A 17,567-nucleotide genomic window follows, 5' to 3' on the forward strand; every position below is an offset into this window, starting at 1 on the left:
TATGGGCATTAGGGGTGGGTAGGAGTTGATCTTGGCTGCTAATGGCGTGTGAAAATATCAGCTAGCATCTGTAAGACTGAAAGGTCTTTTGATAGATGAACAGCTTTGATTGGTTAACATAACCATTCACAAATGCTTGCTATTTTTCAGAAGTCTTATGCCAGCTTCTAACAATGTTTTAAAAATATAATTTTAAAGTTATTGAAAATATGCAGCAGGGTGTTTATGAATAGTTTATTTGTCTTCTCTGAAATGTACACATTGTTGTGAAGATTTTCTTGCTAGTCTCTGAATTTGTGCTTGGTTACTGGTCACCCTACAGCCATTTAAATCTGGACAATCTAGGTCTCGTATCTAGAAGCATAGATAGGCCTGTCTCTTTCTCTCTCCCAGACTGGTAATGCTCTGCTCACAACAAGAATAACCACCAGTTTTATTAAATAATGTAATTAAGCAATTATATTAAAAAGCCGTAAAACATTAAGTGACCAATTCTCTCCAGTGGTCATTATCCAGTGGAAGCAGCAGATACTTTGGGTAATCTAAAGGGGTGTGAGATAACTTTGGTAGTCTGTTACTCCCTGGCAAATGAGATGACTCTTGGTTTCTGTAGGAAGAATACCTCCACTGGGCCTAGGAATGGCCTGAAAATGAAAAAAAAAAAAAGAAGCAACTGGAGTTTTGATTTCCTTTTATCTTTCAGTAGCATTTTATTTCAGTGTACTGAAGTGTTATTGTCTACACTTTGCAGCCAGGAAGAGTGAAGGATGTTCTCTAAAAATGTCCCTTCAAATTAATAGTATTCCTTCACTGTGAATGGTCTGCTTCCCCAGAGACAGTATTTGACAATATTTGGTGCTTCACTTACAGATAAAGAATTGTTCATATGATTTGATTGTTGTTCTTAAAACTGCAGTGTTTCATTCTGTATCTTCCAATGTAGAGACAAGTTGGCATTAATGCAGCATTCCCTTTTTATGAATGCAGTTGCATGCTCTGTTGTTGACCAAACAACTGACAGAACAAGGAGCCTTTGCATACCAATCTGCCATAGCAAAAACAGATCAACAGTTTTGATATCATCACAAAAACAGATGGTGTCTAGTATTTTTCCATATAATCAGTTAATTAACTGCTTTAATTATAAAAAAACCCTCTGATTTTGAAGCCAAATTGAGCATAACGTATCTCTTTAGTGGTTGATGAGAAGCTCAACATGACCCAGCAATGTGCGTTTGCAGCCCAGAAAGCCAACCGTATCCTGGGCTGCATCAAAAGAAGTGTGACCAGCAGGTCAAGGGACTTGAGTCGAGTCGACTCAACTCTACTCTTCTCTTGTGAGTCCCATTGGAGTACTGTGTTCAGCTCTGGGGCCTCCAACATAAGGACATGGACCTGTTGGAATGAGTCCAGAGGAGGGCCATGAAGATGATCAGAGGGCTGGAGCACCTCTCTTATTAAGACAGGCTGAGAGAGTTGGGGCTGTTCAGCCTGGGGAAGAGAAGGCTCCAGGGAGACCTTATAGCAGCCTTCCAGTACCTAAAGGGGGCCTACAAGAAAGCCAGAGAGGGACTTTTTACAAGGGCATGTAGTGATAGGACAAGGGGTGATGGCTTTAAACTAAAAGAGAGTAGATTTAGATTAGATGTAAGGAAGAAGTTCTTTATTGTGAGGGTGGTGAGGCACTACAACAGGTTTCCCGGAGAAGTTGTGGATACCCCACCCCTGGAAGTGTTCAAGGCCAGGTTGGATGGGGCTTTGAGCAACCTGGTCTAGTGGAAGGTGTCCCTGCCCATGGCAGAGGAGTTGGAACTAGATGATCCTTAAGGTCCCTTCCAAACCAAACCATTCTGTGATTCTATTATTCTAGTGACAAACTATATGTACAACTGACTGGCCAAAGAATATCCCAAAATAAGTATTCAAGTCTTTCTTTTTGAGACTACCAGGTAATAAGTTCCTGAGGAAAGATACATGCCTGCTGACAACAAAACAAGAAGAAATTCTTGCTGATTCCTGACTTAATTCTCTTGACATGCATTTAACAAATGCTGTTTACTTGCCAGTAAATTAAACAAATAACAGGCACTGCTTTAGCAAATCACTAGCTGGCTCAAGTGTTTTCCATGAATTAATCTTTCTTTTTATGAATGTAAGACAGAAAAAAAAGGAGATCTTACAACCAGTAATGACATCTGTGTGCTCCTTCTGTGTGTTCTGCAATGGCAAAACACTGCCAGGGACAGTGTTGCCATGCAGCCCAGCAAAACAGCTCCCTGAAAAGGCATGCTGACCCACTTTCAGCTACCAACTCTTGCTGACCCTTTGTTGAGTGAGAGGTTCTTCCAAGTTTTTGTTGTTTTCACCCTTTCAGCTCTCATTTCTAAAGGAGCAAGCCTGTCTCTCTTTTTCTCCTTGTTTTCTTCTTTCTTCCCTAGTATGCATGGAAGAAAGGCAGATTGTTTCTTGTGACTGTTTTTGCTTTAGTTAATTAAAAAAAAAAAAAAAAAAATCTTCCACCCTTCCCTTGTTAAGAACATGCTGTGGAAGAAATATGGATCTTGCCATCAACAAAATTATGATACAATTCCTTAAGGAACGCAGTCTGATCAGAGTAATTCATCTATGAAAAACCATACTTTCATTGTTACTCTTGGCAACAGTGAGGGATAATAGTGTAATACTATACTAAATATTGCCACGTGCAATAGTAAAAAAACTTGTTTCAGTCTTCCCAGCAGCAGCGTGCAAGCCCTCTTTTGAATTCAGGTTTGGATGTTGTGATTTAATCTATATCTTTTTCTTCTCCTTCTTCCAAAACCAACAGAGGTTTAAAGAGAGCTGCATTTTTATTGGAACCGTTTGCTCAGCCTAAGTTGCCAAAATAATTTACTTAAAACTAGTGTTTTTACTTGGGTTAAGGTTGATTCCTGAGCTCCACAGAGGTTGAGGCACTTAGTTTGTCTTCCTATTTTCAATTTCACCATGAAGTCTACAGCAGACATCTGCCAGCTCAAGTTGTATTTCCTGAATCCCAGGCCCCCAGTTGAGCTTATCTACGTTTGTGACTTTGCACAAGTAGAGGAGAAACCTTTCTTCAGCCCTTTTTCTCACTATTTATGTGCTACAATGCATAGAAAAATGAGTGGCTCCAAGGATTCAGAATAAGCAGGCTCCAGTGGTGCAACAGTGCAAGTCCTGCTGTCAATGCTACTACTGCTGGTGTGGTAGTGTGACCTCTCCTTTGATAATGAGTGACAGCTGCTGTGAAATGCCTCACAGAGTGTTTGCCTCTTGTGGGTAACAAGTGGAAAAATACAAACATATAGGAATTTGGAAATGAGTTACGGAAGAAAAATGCTCCACTTTATGCTACTTGAAAAACATTGTTTGAACTTCAGATAGCTCCAACAAAATGATGATACGGTTACGATCTCCCACCAAAACTTTTTAAATCCTAGGAAATGTTTCACAATAACAAATACTGTAATGTTATTGCTATTAAGAAAGTATCTATTTCTCACTATATATGTGTTCTGTGGGTGGGCATGCACTTGTAAATGGGACAAAAACAGGCTCTTAATGTCAGAACCTTCACATGATGAGGGGGTTCAAGCCAAATACCCATTTCTAAATCTATCCTAGTCAAAGCCTGGTTTGGATCCAAAAATGAAAGTTTTTTTGGTTTGGTTTCTATTCAATTGCAGCAGAAATGTCATAGGTCAGAATGATATACTAAAGATGCTCTGTGGTAGTAGTGCCTTGATCTGAAATAGATTAAAGCTAGGCTTCAGTTTTAAAGTGAAACCATGATAAAGATTTGACGGTTCTTGTATATTACATTCTTCTCTCAGGAGTTCCTAGCACAAAACAGTTCAAATCTCATCTTAAAAGAAGTATTGCAGTCTTGGGTGGAATTCTTATGAAAAGAGAATCAGAAATAAGCCATTCTGGGTTTTTTTTAAGATGCAGTCCAAACTGAAAGCAGTAAGAATTTAGTGAATGGGAATTAGAAGCCAATCTGTGTTGAAATACAATGTTGTATGGATTCAAGGTCCAGTTTTAATGCATCTTGAAAATATGTATCTTATTTAATGGCACAAATGTTTACTTCTGCTTGCATTACAAAAGAGAAAAAAAAGCTAAAAAGATGGAGCTTTAATACAAAATTACAAAACTGTACAAAAGTTTAGAAACCTACACGGCAGCTGACTGAATAGTATGATTTCTGTCACATTAAAAGTCGTGATAGCTTAAGATTTGATTTTATGCTAAATCTGACAGAAATGTTAAAAAGAAATATTGTAGGGTGAATGGTATAAAACAGAAATTGGAAAATACTGTTTTGCTATTTTTAATCAAAATTGTCAACAATTCTGAATGAGAACATGGTCTGAATCCAGAAATTGCTGTATCTTCAACTCTAGACTCTTTTATCAGAATAGTAGCTATACAAGAAAAAATTTAAAAGCACCAATTTACTTAGTTTTCTGCCAGCAGTGCATGAAATAGTACTGAAAGAGACTGAGAAGATCTGGCCAATGCATTTTGTAGCTGCCATGTTTGCATTTAGTCATTCTAAGAGGTTTTCCTTATAAAAGAGAAGATAGGCCCCTTCAATTCAAGCCTGAAAAGTCTCAAAACTATGCACAACATAGGGTCAAACAAAACAACTTGAGATTATTTCTTCTTCAGAAATATCAAATAAGATGTTGCCTCTGATGGCAAAGAAGAAAGGAAGCTCTCACCCTTATAACCAGCCGCATTGGTTTTCCAGTCGTTAGCATTCAGATGTCCTGCACGTGAAGTCCTGACAATAATATGCTGTATGTCTCTCCAGGTCAGAAATGGACTATGAAAAAGGGGAAAGATAAAGTCATGGATCAGACATATTTCACCAGAATGTAAGGATACAAGGTCATGTAAGCTAAAAAGTATCCAAACCAAAAAAACCTTCATTTCTCTTCTCTTCTTTCCTTTGCTCCATTCAAAAGAACAAGTCCTAATTTTACAGAATTACTACATGAAATTATTTATACAGCTAGGAGGTTTGCATTAAGCAGACTATAATGATATATGATAATATTCTATTATATAAAACTTAAGGGAAGATGAAGGAGTACATTTCACACAGAGGAAATTTGTATGACCACCAACTGCTATGTCATCTACCTTTACCAGTGCAAAGAAAAAAACCCCAAGATGTCGGCTTGCTGAAAAGCTCTACTAAACCCTACTAACTGCATGCTCAAGCTGGCAATTCTTTTAGACTTTCAGCTCCTACTGAAGCCATTCCAGGTGCCTCTGTTGTTATTAATTTGTCTATTACTCCTGGTCTTGGAATTCACTAAGGCTCTATGTGTAATCTTGAAGAAGACCAAGCAACCAGCACTGAATCTGAATAGTTACAGAGGAAGTGCCTGATTGCACAGATGTCCATTCCTTTAAGGGATTCCTAATAACCTGTCCACCAGGAATGTGAAAGAAGATGCCATCTGCATCCTCACTATGACATTAATATCCATTTATCCTGCAGGACTAGAAAAAATCTTTAGAGATTATAGTTTTTTTGTTTCTCTTAGATCCATCCCAAGGAGAATTTCTTTTCTTAGAACACAATCTAAAGGTGCACAGCCATAACTGGTGTATTTTTTCTTTCTCCTTCCAATTTTACAGTTTTTCTATCATCTGTAAGAAGATGAATAGTATTCCATTTAAAAATGCAGTTTAGTAGAGGTAATGATAAACTGAGCCACTAAATAATGAAGAGGAAAAAAGTATTGCAGTGCAGAACACCAGACACTCAGTATCATTCTTAGGGTATCATCCTCTGCCCCTGTTGTACACACTGGCACAAATCCATTCAGTTGTAGTGATGAAGATAGACCTGAATGAAGTTTATCAGACCCAGCATTGGCTGTCTACACTGTCCAGGACTAGGCAGTCATTGAAAATGTGGGAAACCTTGGTTCAGTTCCTTAACATATGCTCTTGTGTCTTTCAGACCAAGAAGTCACTTGGGCCAGCAGACAAGTGACTTATTCTTGGCACTTATCTTTAAGGCATGATACTTGGGCTCCTGCAGGTAGAAACTACACCAAGCCAACAGCCATAAGAAAGCAGGGAAGGTCAAAACCCATGGGTGATTGTGAGTGGGTCACTTTCTGGGGTGAGTGGGACATTGCCATCACATGGAGTGACTCTACACTCTTAAAACAACACATAGACGAGTTACCAGAAATTTCAGCAAGAAATTTCATTGGGAAGCAGACGCAGGGTAACAACAAACATGCAGAAATATCTTGTTCTTCTCTAAGTCCCCTTGACAGTGGAAGACACAGAAAAATCTCACTTGTCTGTCTGATGTACACAAATGACTGTTGCGTGGACTGGCATCCCACACACGTTGTTTCACATCTTCCAGAACTTCTTTTGTCAAAAGAATATATTTTTGGAAATACTTGAGTAATCAGTGCTTTATGGTGCTTACACACGGAAGTAGAATCCTGCTTATCCTGTGAGCTGAAATCAAGCTATTAGGAAGAAACCAGTGAATACATGTGATAATCTATTGAAAAATGAGCACTATCTTTTTCATTCAAGATGCATCAAATTATGTTTTCCAGTGACAAATTTCAGATTCCATAAGCTGCAGCTTTAGGAGAAGGCAGTAGGGATGCAGAAGTTATTGCAAACCTGCAGTCAACTTGTTTATAGAAAAACTTGCTCCTAGCCTATCTTTTGTGTGCATGTTGACATATATTCATGGGTATTAAGCAATGGAAGTTCACCTCTGTTGGTGGAATTACTGAAAGCCCTGTTTATGCTTGTTGTTGAAACAGGAAGAGAAGATGGAATAATCTGAAGAAGGAAGATGACTTTTAAGTGAATCTCTTATTAATTGTAGCCAGATTTTTTTGTAATTTCTTCCAAGTTCTATCAATTCATGGCCATTTAATTTCTCTCTGGTTTTGGCTACAACAAACAAGGGTATTCCCATGTTTAAATTATTCTATTATTTTTAAGGAGAGCTGATGCCTTCTGTCCCTAGCTGTTATTAAAGCATTAATATGCCCATAGATACTTTTTTCTCCCTTAAAGTGGAATTTCTCACACTAGACAGTTGGACTGGAATGACAGTAATTGTTTATCCAGCTGAGCTGGTAAAAATGATGAAAAAAAGAAAATGTCGTGGAATGTAAGGAGCATTAGGGGTTTGTAAGTTAGGGTATGCTTGGACAGTCACGTAACATGCTTCAAGAAAAAAAAATCAATATGATTTTATACCAGCTCAGGAATTTCACTGGGAGCCTGTGTAAAGTCTTAGAAAAACATGTTTCAAGCCTTCACGAAGACCTCCAGGAATCCAGAGAGCTGCATTCTTTATAATCTGGAATCCAAGCAATCTGTTATTCTATAAAGCTAGCTGTCCATGTTTCTGGTGAAAAATAAGGCACTAAAATACTCCTCTCAACTTCTAAGGGAGAGATTCAAGATAGGGCACTCAATGGATTATTTAAAGAGGAATGATTGATCTAATGGTGGATCTAACTATGCCTAGATAAAGGATCTAAACAGCAATCTTCACTTGATAATACTAAACTCTGATAAATTGGACTTACGTCACTCAGCAAATGAACTTATGTCTCACAATCATGGTTTACTTCTAAAAACAAAATGAGCCATTCACTGTTGTATCTACCATCCTTATCCAATCATAAAATACAATGTAAGAATTTCTGGGGCAGAAAACCTTGATCAAAGGTCTGATTTTGAGGACACAACATGGCATACAGTTAAATTAGTCTGTCTCTTACGCAACCTCCAAATCTGCTTGCTTACTGTATAATTCATAATATTTTTATGTTTTCTTCTCAAGGACTGGCAGCTTGGATGTATTTATATCTAAGAAGTTTAACAGCATAAGAACAATATTCAAACCAATTTCTGTAGCTTACTACAGGACCTTCACTATACTAAGAATTGAGCCATTGCCAGATTGAAATTTTCTCTCTACAGTAGACACCTCATTTGAAACAAAATAGGTCTGCAATTGTTTGCACACAATTTTTTTCAGAAACTTTAATAAAGAAAAAGAAAAAGAAAGAAACTAGAATGATGTCAAAATAGCAGTTCATTTGGAGAAAGAAGAGGGATTTTTTTGTTTGGGGGGCGTTGTTTGGTTTTTTTTAACAAGATAATCTAGCAGCCAATTTTAAGGCACCTGGAAAAATCACAGAATTGGTCAAATACGTGTAAAACATGTCAAAATTGGATCCTAAGTGAGTAAACAGTTGTTTGCTAGCCATGTGGGCCCCAGATCCAGACAAGATGTCACTGATGTTAATTGATTTACCACTTGATTAATCTCAGAAGAATTAATGGCTAAACATTTTGAAATGAACAAATGCATTAACAAGAACAGTACTAACTCTGTTTGATAATGGATTGATTTCAAAAAATGGGCACTTTCCTTCCAGGAATTTTTTTTCAATGTCTCATCTGAAATTGCCTTGGGATTACACATACCAGACAATACTCAAAATCAAACCAGAATAAGCAGAAGTGAGAGCAATTACATGCAAAATTGCCCGTACAGCAGCCAAAAAATAATGAATGTTGTGTCCTTAACCAATAGTTGTACTCTAAGGTACAGCCCTCTTCTTTCAGGCTTCTCAAAATGTTTATGAAACAAAGTAATTAAGAAAAAATATAATAGGGCAAATAAATTATATTACAGTAATATTAATTTGAGATTTAACTGTATCTTTAAGCTGGATGCTTAGAAAAAGTAGATCATAATTTTTGGCCAAATCTGATTTCTTCATTCCACAAGTAGTCTCCCTAGTGACAATTGGGCTAATCCTGGAAACAGTAAAGAATTCAGGCTCTATCCTTTTGCATAATGATACTGTGCCAAAAATAACTGTTCAGAAAAATAATTGGTGCAAGAGAGACAATTAGCAAAACTATCACTCACTGCAATATACAAATAGGGTAAAACTTTGGGGTTGTTTAGCAAAATGATATGGTTAGCAACATGAATAATGATTGCTACATTATCTTCATAGCCAGCAATTTGAATGTGACAAAGGTGGCCTATCTGAAAAAAATATTTCTTGCCAAAATAGCAGAGTCTGATGAGAATTGCTGGAAGAATACAATAATCTTTTCTCCAAAGAATCAAGGAAAAACATAATACCACAGGGTGGATTAAGAAGAGGATCATCGTTCAATCTGGAAGTATCAAATAACCTTCTTTGGAAGTCTTGGCTATAACAGAACAGACATGGATAATTATTGCTATAAAATGGAGTCTCTGTGCCCTTGACATCTTGTAGAGAAGTAGGAGATCATTTTAATCACTAATTTCTGCATAACACCACCGTTAAGGGCTTTATGATAAATTTATAAACAAAATAAATAGTTGCCTGGTTTATTCAGACATTCCCATCACTTACAAATCAGCCAAATTGTCCCATGAGATCTACAACCCTACCACCTGTCCTAATGACTCCAATATATAGCCTCATGGACAGGAATATTAGCCATGTTAATGGGAGACATCTTTCTTTCCCAGGTCGCATAAAGAGTCAACGTGAAGATACCTGTTGCAGCACAGAATTTTAAGAGGGATGAGACATTAAGAGAGCCTCTAATTGTTGTGCTTGTCCTGTGCATAGGTGTCTAAATGGTCCATCTACAACCATAACCATTTCATTCCTGACAATAATAAGATACAAAAATGGACCCCGGTGTTTAACAATCCAGTCATGCATACACATGGACATACAAAACCAAAACACATGCTTTTGAGACGTCTGACACCCTTCAAGGTTCTAATTGTCATATACTCTGCAGCTAATTCTGTTAAATTCCTGCTAGAAAAGTAAAGAATATTATGTGCTTGCTGATAAGCATGTAGGTCTTTCCCTGTAAATGTAACTTAAGTTTCTACTCCAGTAGTTTTGTCATTTTCTGACCTGGTAAACCACTGTTCATTCAACTAGTTTTTCAAAAAAAATTCATTTGGTTACTTCAGAGCTAGGTCTCAGTTCCTTCTTTGCTCGCACTTTTTTTCTGGATTCCACATTGCTTGTCAGAAATTTGCCATTTCTCCTGCTAATTTCTGATTTGCATTCAATTTTATCTAATCAGATTCCTTTGAAGGAAAAACCCAAGCCTGGCTAAAGATGACAATCCCTTAAAAAAATTAATGGCAACCGGAAATACTGTAAGTCAAATGGCAGTTATTAGTAGCATTAATGGTATATGCAATAGACCTCTGTCTAAAGAGATGTTCAATTAATGAAATTTTGGGAAAATATTTTTCTAGGATCAAAATTGCTCTCAGTAGCCTTTTACACTAATTTTCATATTCCTCCTCTTTTTCCTTTATTAGCTTAATTTAGGTACTGGACAAAGAAGAGCAGTGATATACATCTGAAAACAAATTGCTGACTAATACTCATTAAGAACATATAATTTAAACCAATTACATTCTCAAGTGTCCTGATATTTGCCAAGTTTCACTGTGGAAAGACACACTGGATCTGCCCATTTCAACAGTCACTAAGTAACTTCAGTACATCACTCATATTTTAAACATATTAATCTTAAACATCTCAAGCTCACTAATGCTAGAATATCAGAATTTTCCATTCAAAGCTATAGCTTTTTGAACATCTTTTCAAGGTAATAGAATTTGCCTGTGCAACATAATCTTTATCAACTTATGTCTGGCTCTACTTTATATCATTCAGTTTATATTTATGCAACATCTCCATAGTTTCTGCAGTGCATCCTAGTCTCTTCCTGAGTCAGTGTTTCAAGGCTTTTGCATTGGCTACAAACATCTTCTGGATTGTCTTCACACTGTTTTTTTAGGATAGAACGCAGACAAGTTGTGATATGACATGACAGATACATTCCTTTAGATGAACAGCAGGATAACCATACATCCATCAGCAATGGTGTTCTGATGTATTTGTGTCAAATCTGCAGTGCACACAGTGGTGGCAGATTCCAGAGCCTACAGAGTATTGTGTTTTTCCCAGAGGTAGAAAATCCTAAGTGCCAAAAAGAAAACAATCAATGGCTCAACTGCAGGTTGATAATGATGACTTTCTAAGGAGAAATCCCTTGAGAGAGAGGTACCTGAATCACATCCCTCATTATGCCTTCTCCAGAGGCAGAATGAAATGGGACCGCCCAAAAGACATTGTGCACAGTCTGCTGAGGGACAACAGTGTGGAAGCAACAGCAAGCAAACCTTGTCAGTTGGCAGTTTTAGAACCAGCTGTGACTGTGCATGTGGGGAAGCATTACATTATCTTAGGTCAATGCAGGCAGTTATGATTAGCATGGTACCTAGGCTATTGATTTGACCTATCTGCCAAGTCCAATGATACTGATCACTTTTAATATAGTTGAGCTATGACACTGTGGTGCAAGGAATCTCAAAAGAAAAACTGCAGAGAGACGGCAATCCAGTGAACCTGCTCGTCTTCCAGCTTCCTCATTTTCCTCTCGCTGCAAGAACAGACAGGGAAAAACAGATGGGCTCCCTGCTCTCAAAGTGAACAGCCAGCAGCACCCCTAAGAGCAACTTCAAAGACAACCCTAAGCAGACTCTAAAAGCTGAGGCTGGGGAACACTTGGAGGACCAAGAAACTACAGGGATAGATCTGCCAAACTCTTAAAACTCTCAACTGAGCACATGCCAATGGAGATTTTTTAAAAGCTTATAAAAGTAAAAGGCATTGCCTTGGCACCAGAACAACAGCTATCCACTTGTTCTATTTCTAGCTGTTGCTCCAAAGCGCAGACACAGTAAAACTCAATGAAAAAGTTAAAAATCATCACAGTCAAACTTTTTTTTTTTTTAACCTAGACTCAGTTTAAGAAATGTCTGGATGGAATTTTCTTAAAACCTTTTTAAAGCAAGTTACATGGAAAACTTCAGACCGAACGATTATTCTTTGGCAAAGTTACATGTAACTGAAAACAGGACCTTAAATTGGGAAACACAGGGCAACCTGAATTCAGGAAAGTACTTCCAAGTCAATCTCAGTATAATAACTGAAATTGCATAAGTGGTGCAGGTGGTTAAAGCTCAAGAGAAAGACAGGTTCTAAATTAGCATTTATTTATGTTTTGTTTTTCAAATACTTCACCATTAAGAGCATTGTTTTAAAACTACTCCAAAAAATGCAAAGACTCACAAAAAGATTTCTAACTCACAGCCTCTAGCATTCCTTTTTATAACAGGCAGTCAATCAATGGAGCAAAGACCTAGCTAAAGCTGATGGACTTAAATGATAACCTCTCCTTCTCTTACACTGGAAGCCTACATATACAGGTCCTTTGACAGTACTTCCACATTTTGCCTGATCTGTCTCATCACCTTTAGCCTCTATGAACAAGCAAACCCCTCATAACTTTGATGACACAGAAATATGTTCTCTGCATCCAAAATGGTCCCTTGCCAGACAGTACACTGCTTTTCTCCTTTCTGTAAGAAAATTAATCAATAAGGGAAGTATTGCAAGTATCTGATCAATTTTCAGAAATCCAGAGTATCTTCCTCTGACACTCTTGACCCCTTTTGCAATGTGAACTCCATTTTCCTCTAATCTCAGTGATTACGCTTGGTTGTACTGCCTTTTAGAGAAATGCAGTGCACTGTCACTTTTCTGAATGGATCATTGGTATCGGAATTCACTGAAATTTTTTCCCAGCACTACCTTGTTCTAGCCTTGGTTTCATGTACCCAAAGACAAATGAAGTACATAGATCATGTGAAGAGAATAATGGAAGAAAACAGACTCTCTCCAAAGCTATAGCACTGAATATACCACATAGTAGAAACACAGCAGATTAATACTTCCATTTCAGGTTGTCCTGGTTTCAGCTGGGATAGAGTTAATTGTATTCCTAGTAGCTGGTACAGTGCTATGTTTTTGAGTTAGGTATGAGAAGAATGTTGATAACGCTGACGTTTTCAGTTGTTGCTAAGTAATGTTTAGTCTAAAGTCAAGGATTTTTCAGCTTCTTATGCCCAGCCAGCGAGAAAGCTGGAGGGACACAAGAAGTTGGGACGGGACACAGCCAGGGCAGCTGACCCAAACTGGCCAACGGGCTATTCCATACCATGGGACGTCACATCTAGTATAGGAACTGGGGGGAGTAGGGGCAGGAGGATCGCCGCTCAGGGACAAACTCGGCATCGATTGGCAGGTGGTGAGCAACTGCACTGTGCATCACTTGTATATTCTAATCCTTTTATTATTACTATTATAATTTTATTAGTGTTATCTTTATCATTATTAGTTTCTTCTTTTCAGTTCTGTTAAAGTGTTCTTATCTCAACCTTTGAGTTTTACTTCTTTTCCTGATTTTCTCCCCCATCCCACTGGCTGGGGGGGAAGTGATGAGCAGCTGCGTGGTGCTTAGTTGCTGGCTGGGGTTAAACCACAACACAGGTGCTATTTCTTACTCATGTAAACTGCAGTTTACACACCATGGGTTGGAAAACATGCATTGGCTTACAGACACTGGAGCATGCTGTTCACTTGGGGGTGTACAATGTATTTTTCCATCAGCAAGATATTTTTTTTTTTAATTTGGCTTCTCCAAAGGAACATGGCACAATGCCCACTGGAACAAATGTGGGCATACTGTCTCTCCTGACTCTGATTCACCCAAATCCCAAATTCAAACCTTTCATCAATGAGAAAGGGTATTTCTGATATCAACAGTAGATGGTACTATGCAATGCAAACAGTTTATTTTTAGTAAGAACATTGCTGCCTCTGCTGACTGAATCATTTATATCCATAGTTGCTGGTTTACAATTATCAAAATTCAACATTATGTAATGACTAAGAAGTGCAATATACAAGCAAGCATTTATTCCTAGAGCCTGAACAAGATACTAGATACACTGGGAACCATCAGATAAAACAATTAACTACCTGAATACCATAAGAAAACCACAGAATATCAAGATCAGGAGATATCTTTCTTTGTATGACAGTTGTTGCATATCTACATTTCTGCATTACACCCTTGAAGACTCCAAACAAGCAGTCTGAAACTCAGTTACACTTCTTTGGTTCCTTAAGGAAAACATGCCACTTGATACTCAAATACTGGACAAAAATTAAAAAAAGATATAAAGTTATGTTCACGTTATTTCAAATTGGGGTAGTAAGAAGACCACCATCCCAAAACAATTTGTTTCTAGGATTTCAGGAGCAGATCCCAGTTGGAAAAAACAACTAAGTGGAGGGTTCAAATCAGTAGGCAGGTAAGAAGTCCTCTATCAGTTGTTTGCCAGTCCTACCATATGGGGCTTATCAAAGAAAGAAAGTGGCAGGTTGGAGTAGAAATCTGCCTTGCTCATTTTCCATTGGTTTAATGTACCTTTGCATGTGAGTTGAAGAAACATCGTGGCTGTTCTAACTCATATCCAGGCCAGACTAGTGCTCTGTTCACCTCCTGGTGTCTTCCAGGAACAGAACTTGGCTACTGGGGAAAACTGGCCTTATAGGCTCAAAACCCTTCCATGGTATAATTTGTTGTGTTTTCCAGCACAAAGTGGAATGAAACGACACATTATTACAGATATATTCAAGAAGTGTTCAGGACTAAGTACTCCAATTTTTAAGCGGCCTGCTGCACGAAGAGCATAATCAACCTTGCAAAACCCCTTTCCAACTAGTCTTTTTAAAAAATCTCATATACACACTACTGCTATTAGCACAGGCATTAATATGGAATCTAAGGAGAATCTATGTAAATGCAAACTCTATTTCAATGCAAACTAGTTCCAGTAAGCCCTTACGCTAAGCCACAATATCATGTGTCCTTTACATGCCATATACTTTAAAAGTATTGGAGAAAATACCTAAGATGGCTTCAAAACTTCTTTTTGTATACTTTAATTCCTAGCATTTAATTAGGATCACCTAAATTCGCAGGTATCACAGGTGAAAAATACAACTGAATTTTCAAATATGGTAAATAAATAAAAATTACCTTTCAGGAACTGTTTAAAATAATCTGAAGATTTCATACAAACAAATCCCAGACATTAAAATTGAATCTATTATGATATGATCTCCTTGTAATATTAAAGGCCTTACTTCATAATCTATAACTTCACAAGACCAAAGGTTTCTCAAGTCCTAGGACTGGATTAATTTATGGGAAAAATCAGCATGGGAAACCTGGAAATATTTCTCTCCTTAGTTTCCTTTTTTTTAAAATTTTTTTTTCTTTTTTCTTTCATGGCTGTGTTCAGAAAATTGGTTGTAAGTACACATAGGAGAAAAAAGTTAGTGAATGGCATACAAATTAATAAAACTACCTTTATGGTATTATTAATATAATTCCTTTGGCTCTATTCAAATAGACAGGCTAAGATTTGGAAATAAGTAAGAGCCCTCCACATACCGACACTGAAAGAAGGCAAAATCAATACATTTTCACCCCGAACCTCTTGTTAGCACCATGCAACAGAGTACTACAAATACAAAAAAGTGGCTAGGATCTTTAGTCACTGGCACATTTTGTCTCCATCACCATATGTGAAGCTTTGATACAGTCTTTTGTTCCTATCATTGCCACTATTAATTTGGAAAAAAAACCCCAAACTAGTCCATAGGCAATAACATGGATTTTCCATTGGTATAGTTACCAAAGCTCACAGAGAAAAAAGGTTGTAAGCTTCTCAGTGTGTTTTAAGATGTCACATCAGTAATAGCTTGGTTGTAGGTAGTGTGCTATAACTCTTTGAAACTTTCAATTACAACAATCATTTGTTAGAAAATGCACACAAAATATCATATAAAATACAGAGAATAAATTACAAGCAACCTCCGTTCATGAAGAAATAATTAGAAAAACTTTCAGCAGAGTGAAATTTACACAGATGAAATTTTATCTGCATGGGCAGACTGTTTAGAATGAATTTAAGGATTTAAAAACTGAGATTAAGAAGAGATTTAACAGCTTTTTTAAAAAATAATAGCATTATATTAACTTTTCAAAATGCCTTTGTTTCTATTGACTTCATTAAGAAAAATCTAATTCTAATGATACAAGCACCGCACCACTTAAGATTATGTCAGCTCTTCAATTACTAACTCTTATTCTCACGACTGTAACTCAACAGCAAAAAAGTATTCTGCATTGAATATTGGCCCATGATTTCTTCAAAAAAACAACATTAGAGATGGAAACATAATTCTGCTACAAGGAATTACATACAATTTGAAATTACTATTGTGTGCAAATTTTTTACTTCCTTCAAAGGAACTGGCTGCCCCCAGAGGAAACTAAATTTCTTCAGAATTTAATAGAATCAATCTCCTAGCACTTAGAAACATTTGATTTCAAGCAGGATTTGGGGTGGTGCATTCCACCTTAGACCTGCTTATATTATCCAACACAGCGCAAAGTAATACAAAAGGTTTTGAAATACAGATTTACCTGATAAATCTCCAGTATTTCTGCTGCTCCATGAAGCACATTAAAGATATATATTAGACACAAAGGACAAAATCCTGCAGTTGAGAAAATGCTTGTAAGACAGAAACTTTGCTGAGCTAAAGATAAAAGGACTATGGAGCTACACTATCTATGGTTTTTACAGCTGAGGAACTTAACCCATTAGAAAAAACAGATGTGTGTCAGCATGCACAAATTGAGAATTTTTATTTTTCATACTATATTAATTTCTGTTCATGGTAGCCTAGCACCATTCCAAAACTTTCTTCAGTGTTCAAGAACGGACACTGCCAAGAGGAGCCTGATGAATGCAAGAGGCAACCTATAGTAGCCTGCAGATTACGGCAGATCTAGGCAGCACTGTGAGGGTACTGTAAGATATTTTGAGGATGCTGTACATCATGTATTGGAAAATACCTGTGCTCAACACCATTTCAAGTTATTTCAACACTGAGTACTCTGTCATCATTCCACGGTGTCAGCTTTCTTGCATGTGAAATAAGCACGCAGATTTTTCCTGCCCTTGGAAGGGTACTGTGACTTACTACAAGGTTTCCAAAGCACTTTGAGATCCTGGGATAAAGGTTCTGGATGAGTGAGAAAGATCTTTCTGTATGCTTAATTTTTTAATTTTTTTTTCAGAGTATAACTCAGATCTTACTTTGCTTCCAGTGCCAGTGCAATGATGCCTGCAGCCATAGGTGCAGAAGCTGAGGTTCCAGTATGGCTGTCTGTGCAACGCTGCCTCAGGTCTGTAGTGATCTGGAAGAAATTGAATGTGTGAAATTTAGAACACAGCTTCAGAAATCAGAACAGGTTTCATTTGCTCGAATGAGTCGCATGTATGTGGAGGGTATTTCCTTCTTTCATTGCAAGGAAAGGAAAAAAAAAGGTGTCTGAATACATGCATGACGTTAGATGTTCTGAGTTTGAAGTCACTTGTGAACTTGGAGAAGTGTTCTCTGCATTGCACTGAAAACATAACCTGGTCTCTATTTTTTTCATGGCATGATCAACTAAAAGACTTGTAAATTAGCAAAACAGCAGAGGGT

At 37.4% G+C, this 17,567-nt stretch overlaps 1 protein-coding gene across 1 annotated transcript in view; it reads right to left on the bottom strand.

Annotated features, from left to right (window-relative positions):
- Positions 1–17,567, bottom strand: part of PCSK5 (proprotein convertase subtilisin/kexin type 5) — a 255,130-nt gene that overhangs the window by 102,503 nt on the left and 135,060 nt on the right. Inside the window, exons 9-10 of the mRNA XM_010568726.1 lie at positions 17,177–17,277; positions 4,749–4,852 (exon numbers count right to left, since the gene is read on the bottom strand). Of these exons, the coding sequence (XP_010567028.1) occupies positions 4,749–4,852; positions 17,177–17,277 (205 nt within the window). The remainder of the gene's footprint in view (positions 1–4,748; positions 4,853–17,176; positions 17,278–17,567) is intronic.

Source organism: Haliaeetus leucocephalus, unplaced genomic scaffold (assembly GCF_000737465.1).
Source record: "Haliaeetus leucocephalus isolate CR32 unplaced genomic scaffold, Haliaeetus_leucocephalus-4.0 Scaffold251, whole genome shotgun sequence".
NCBI lineage: Eukaryota > Metazoa > Chordata > Aves > Accipitriformes > Accipitridae > Haliaeetus > Haliaeetus leucocephalus.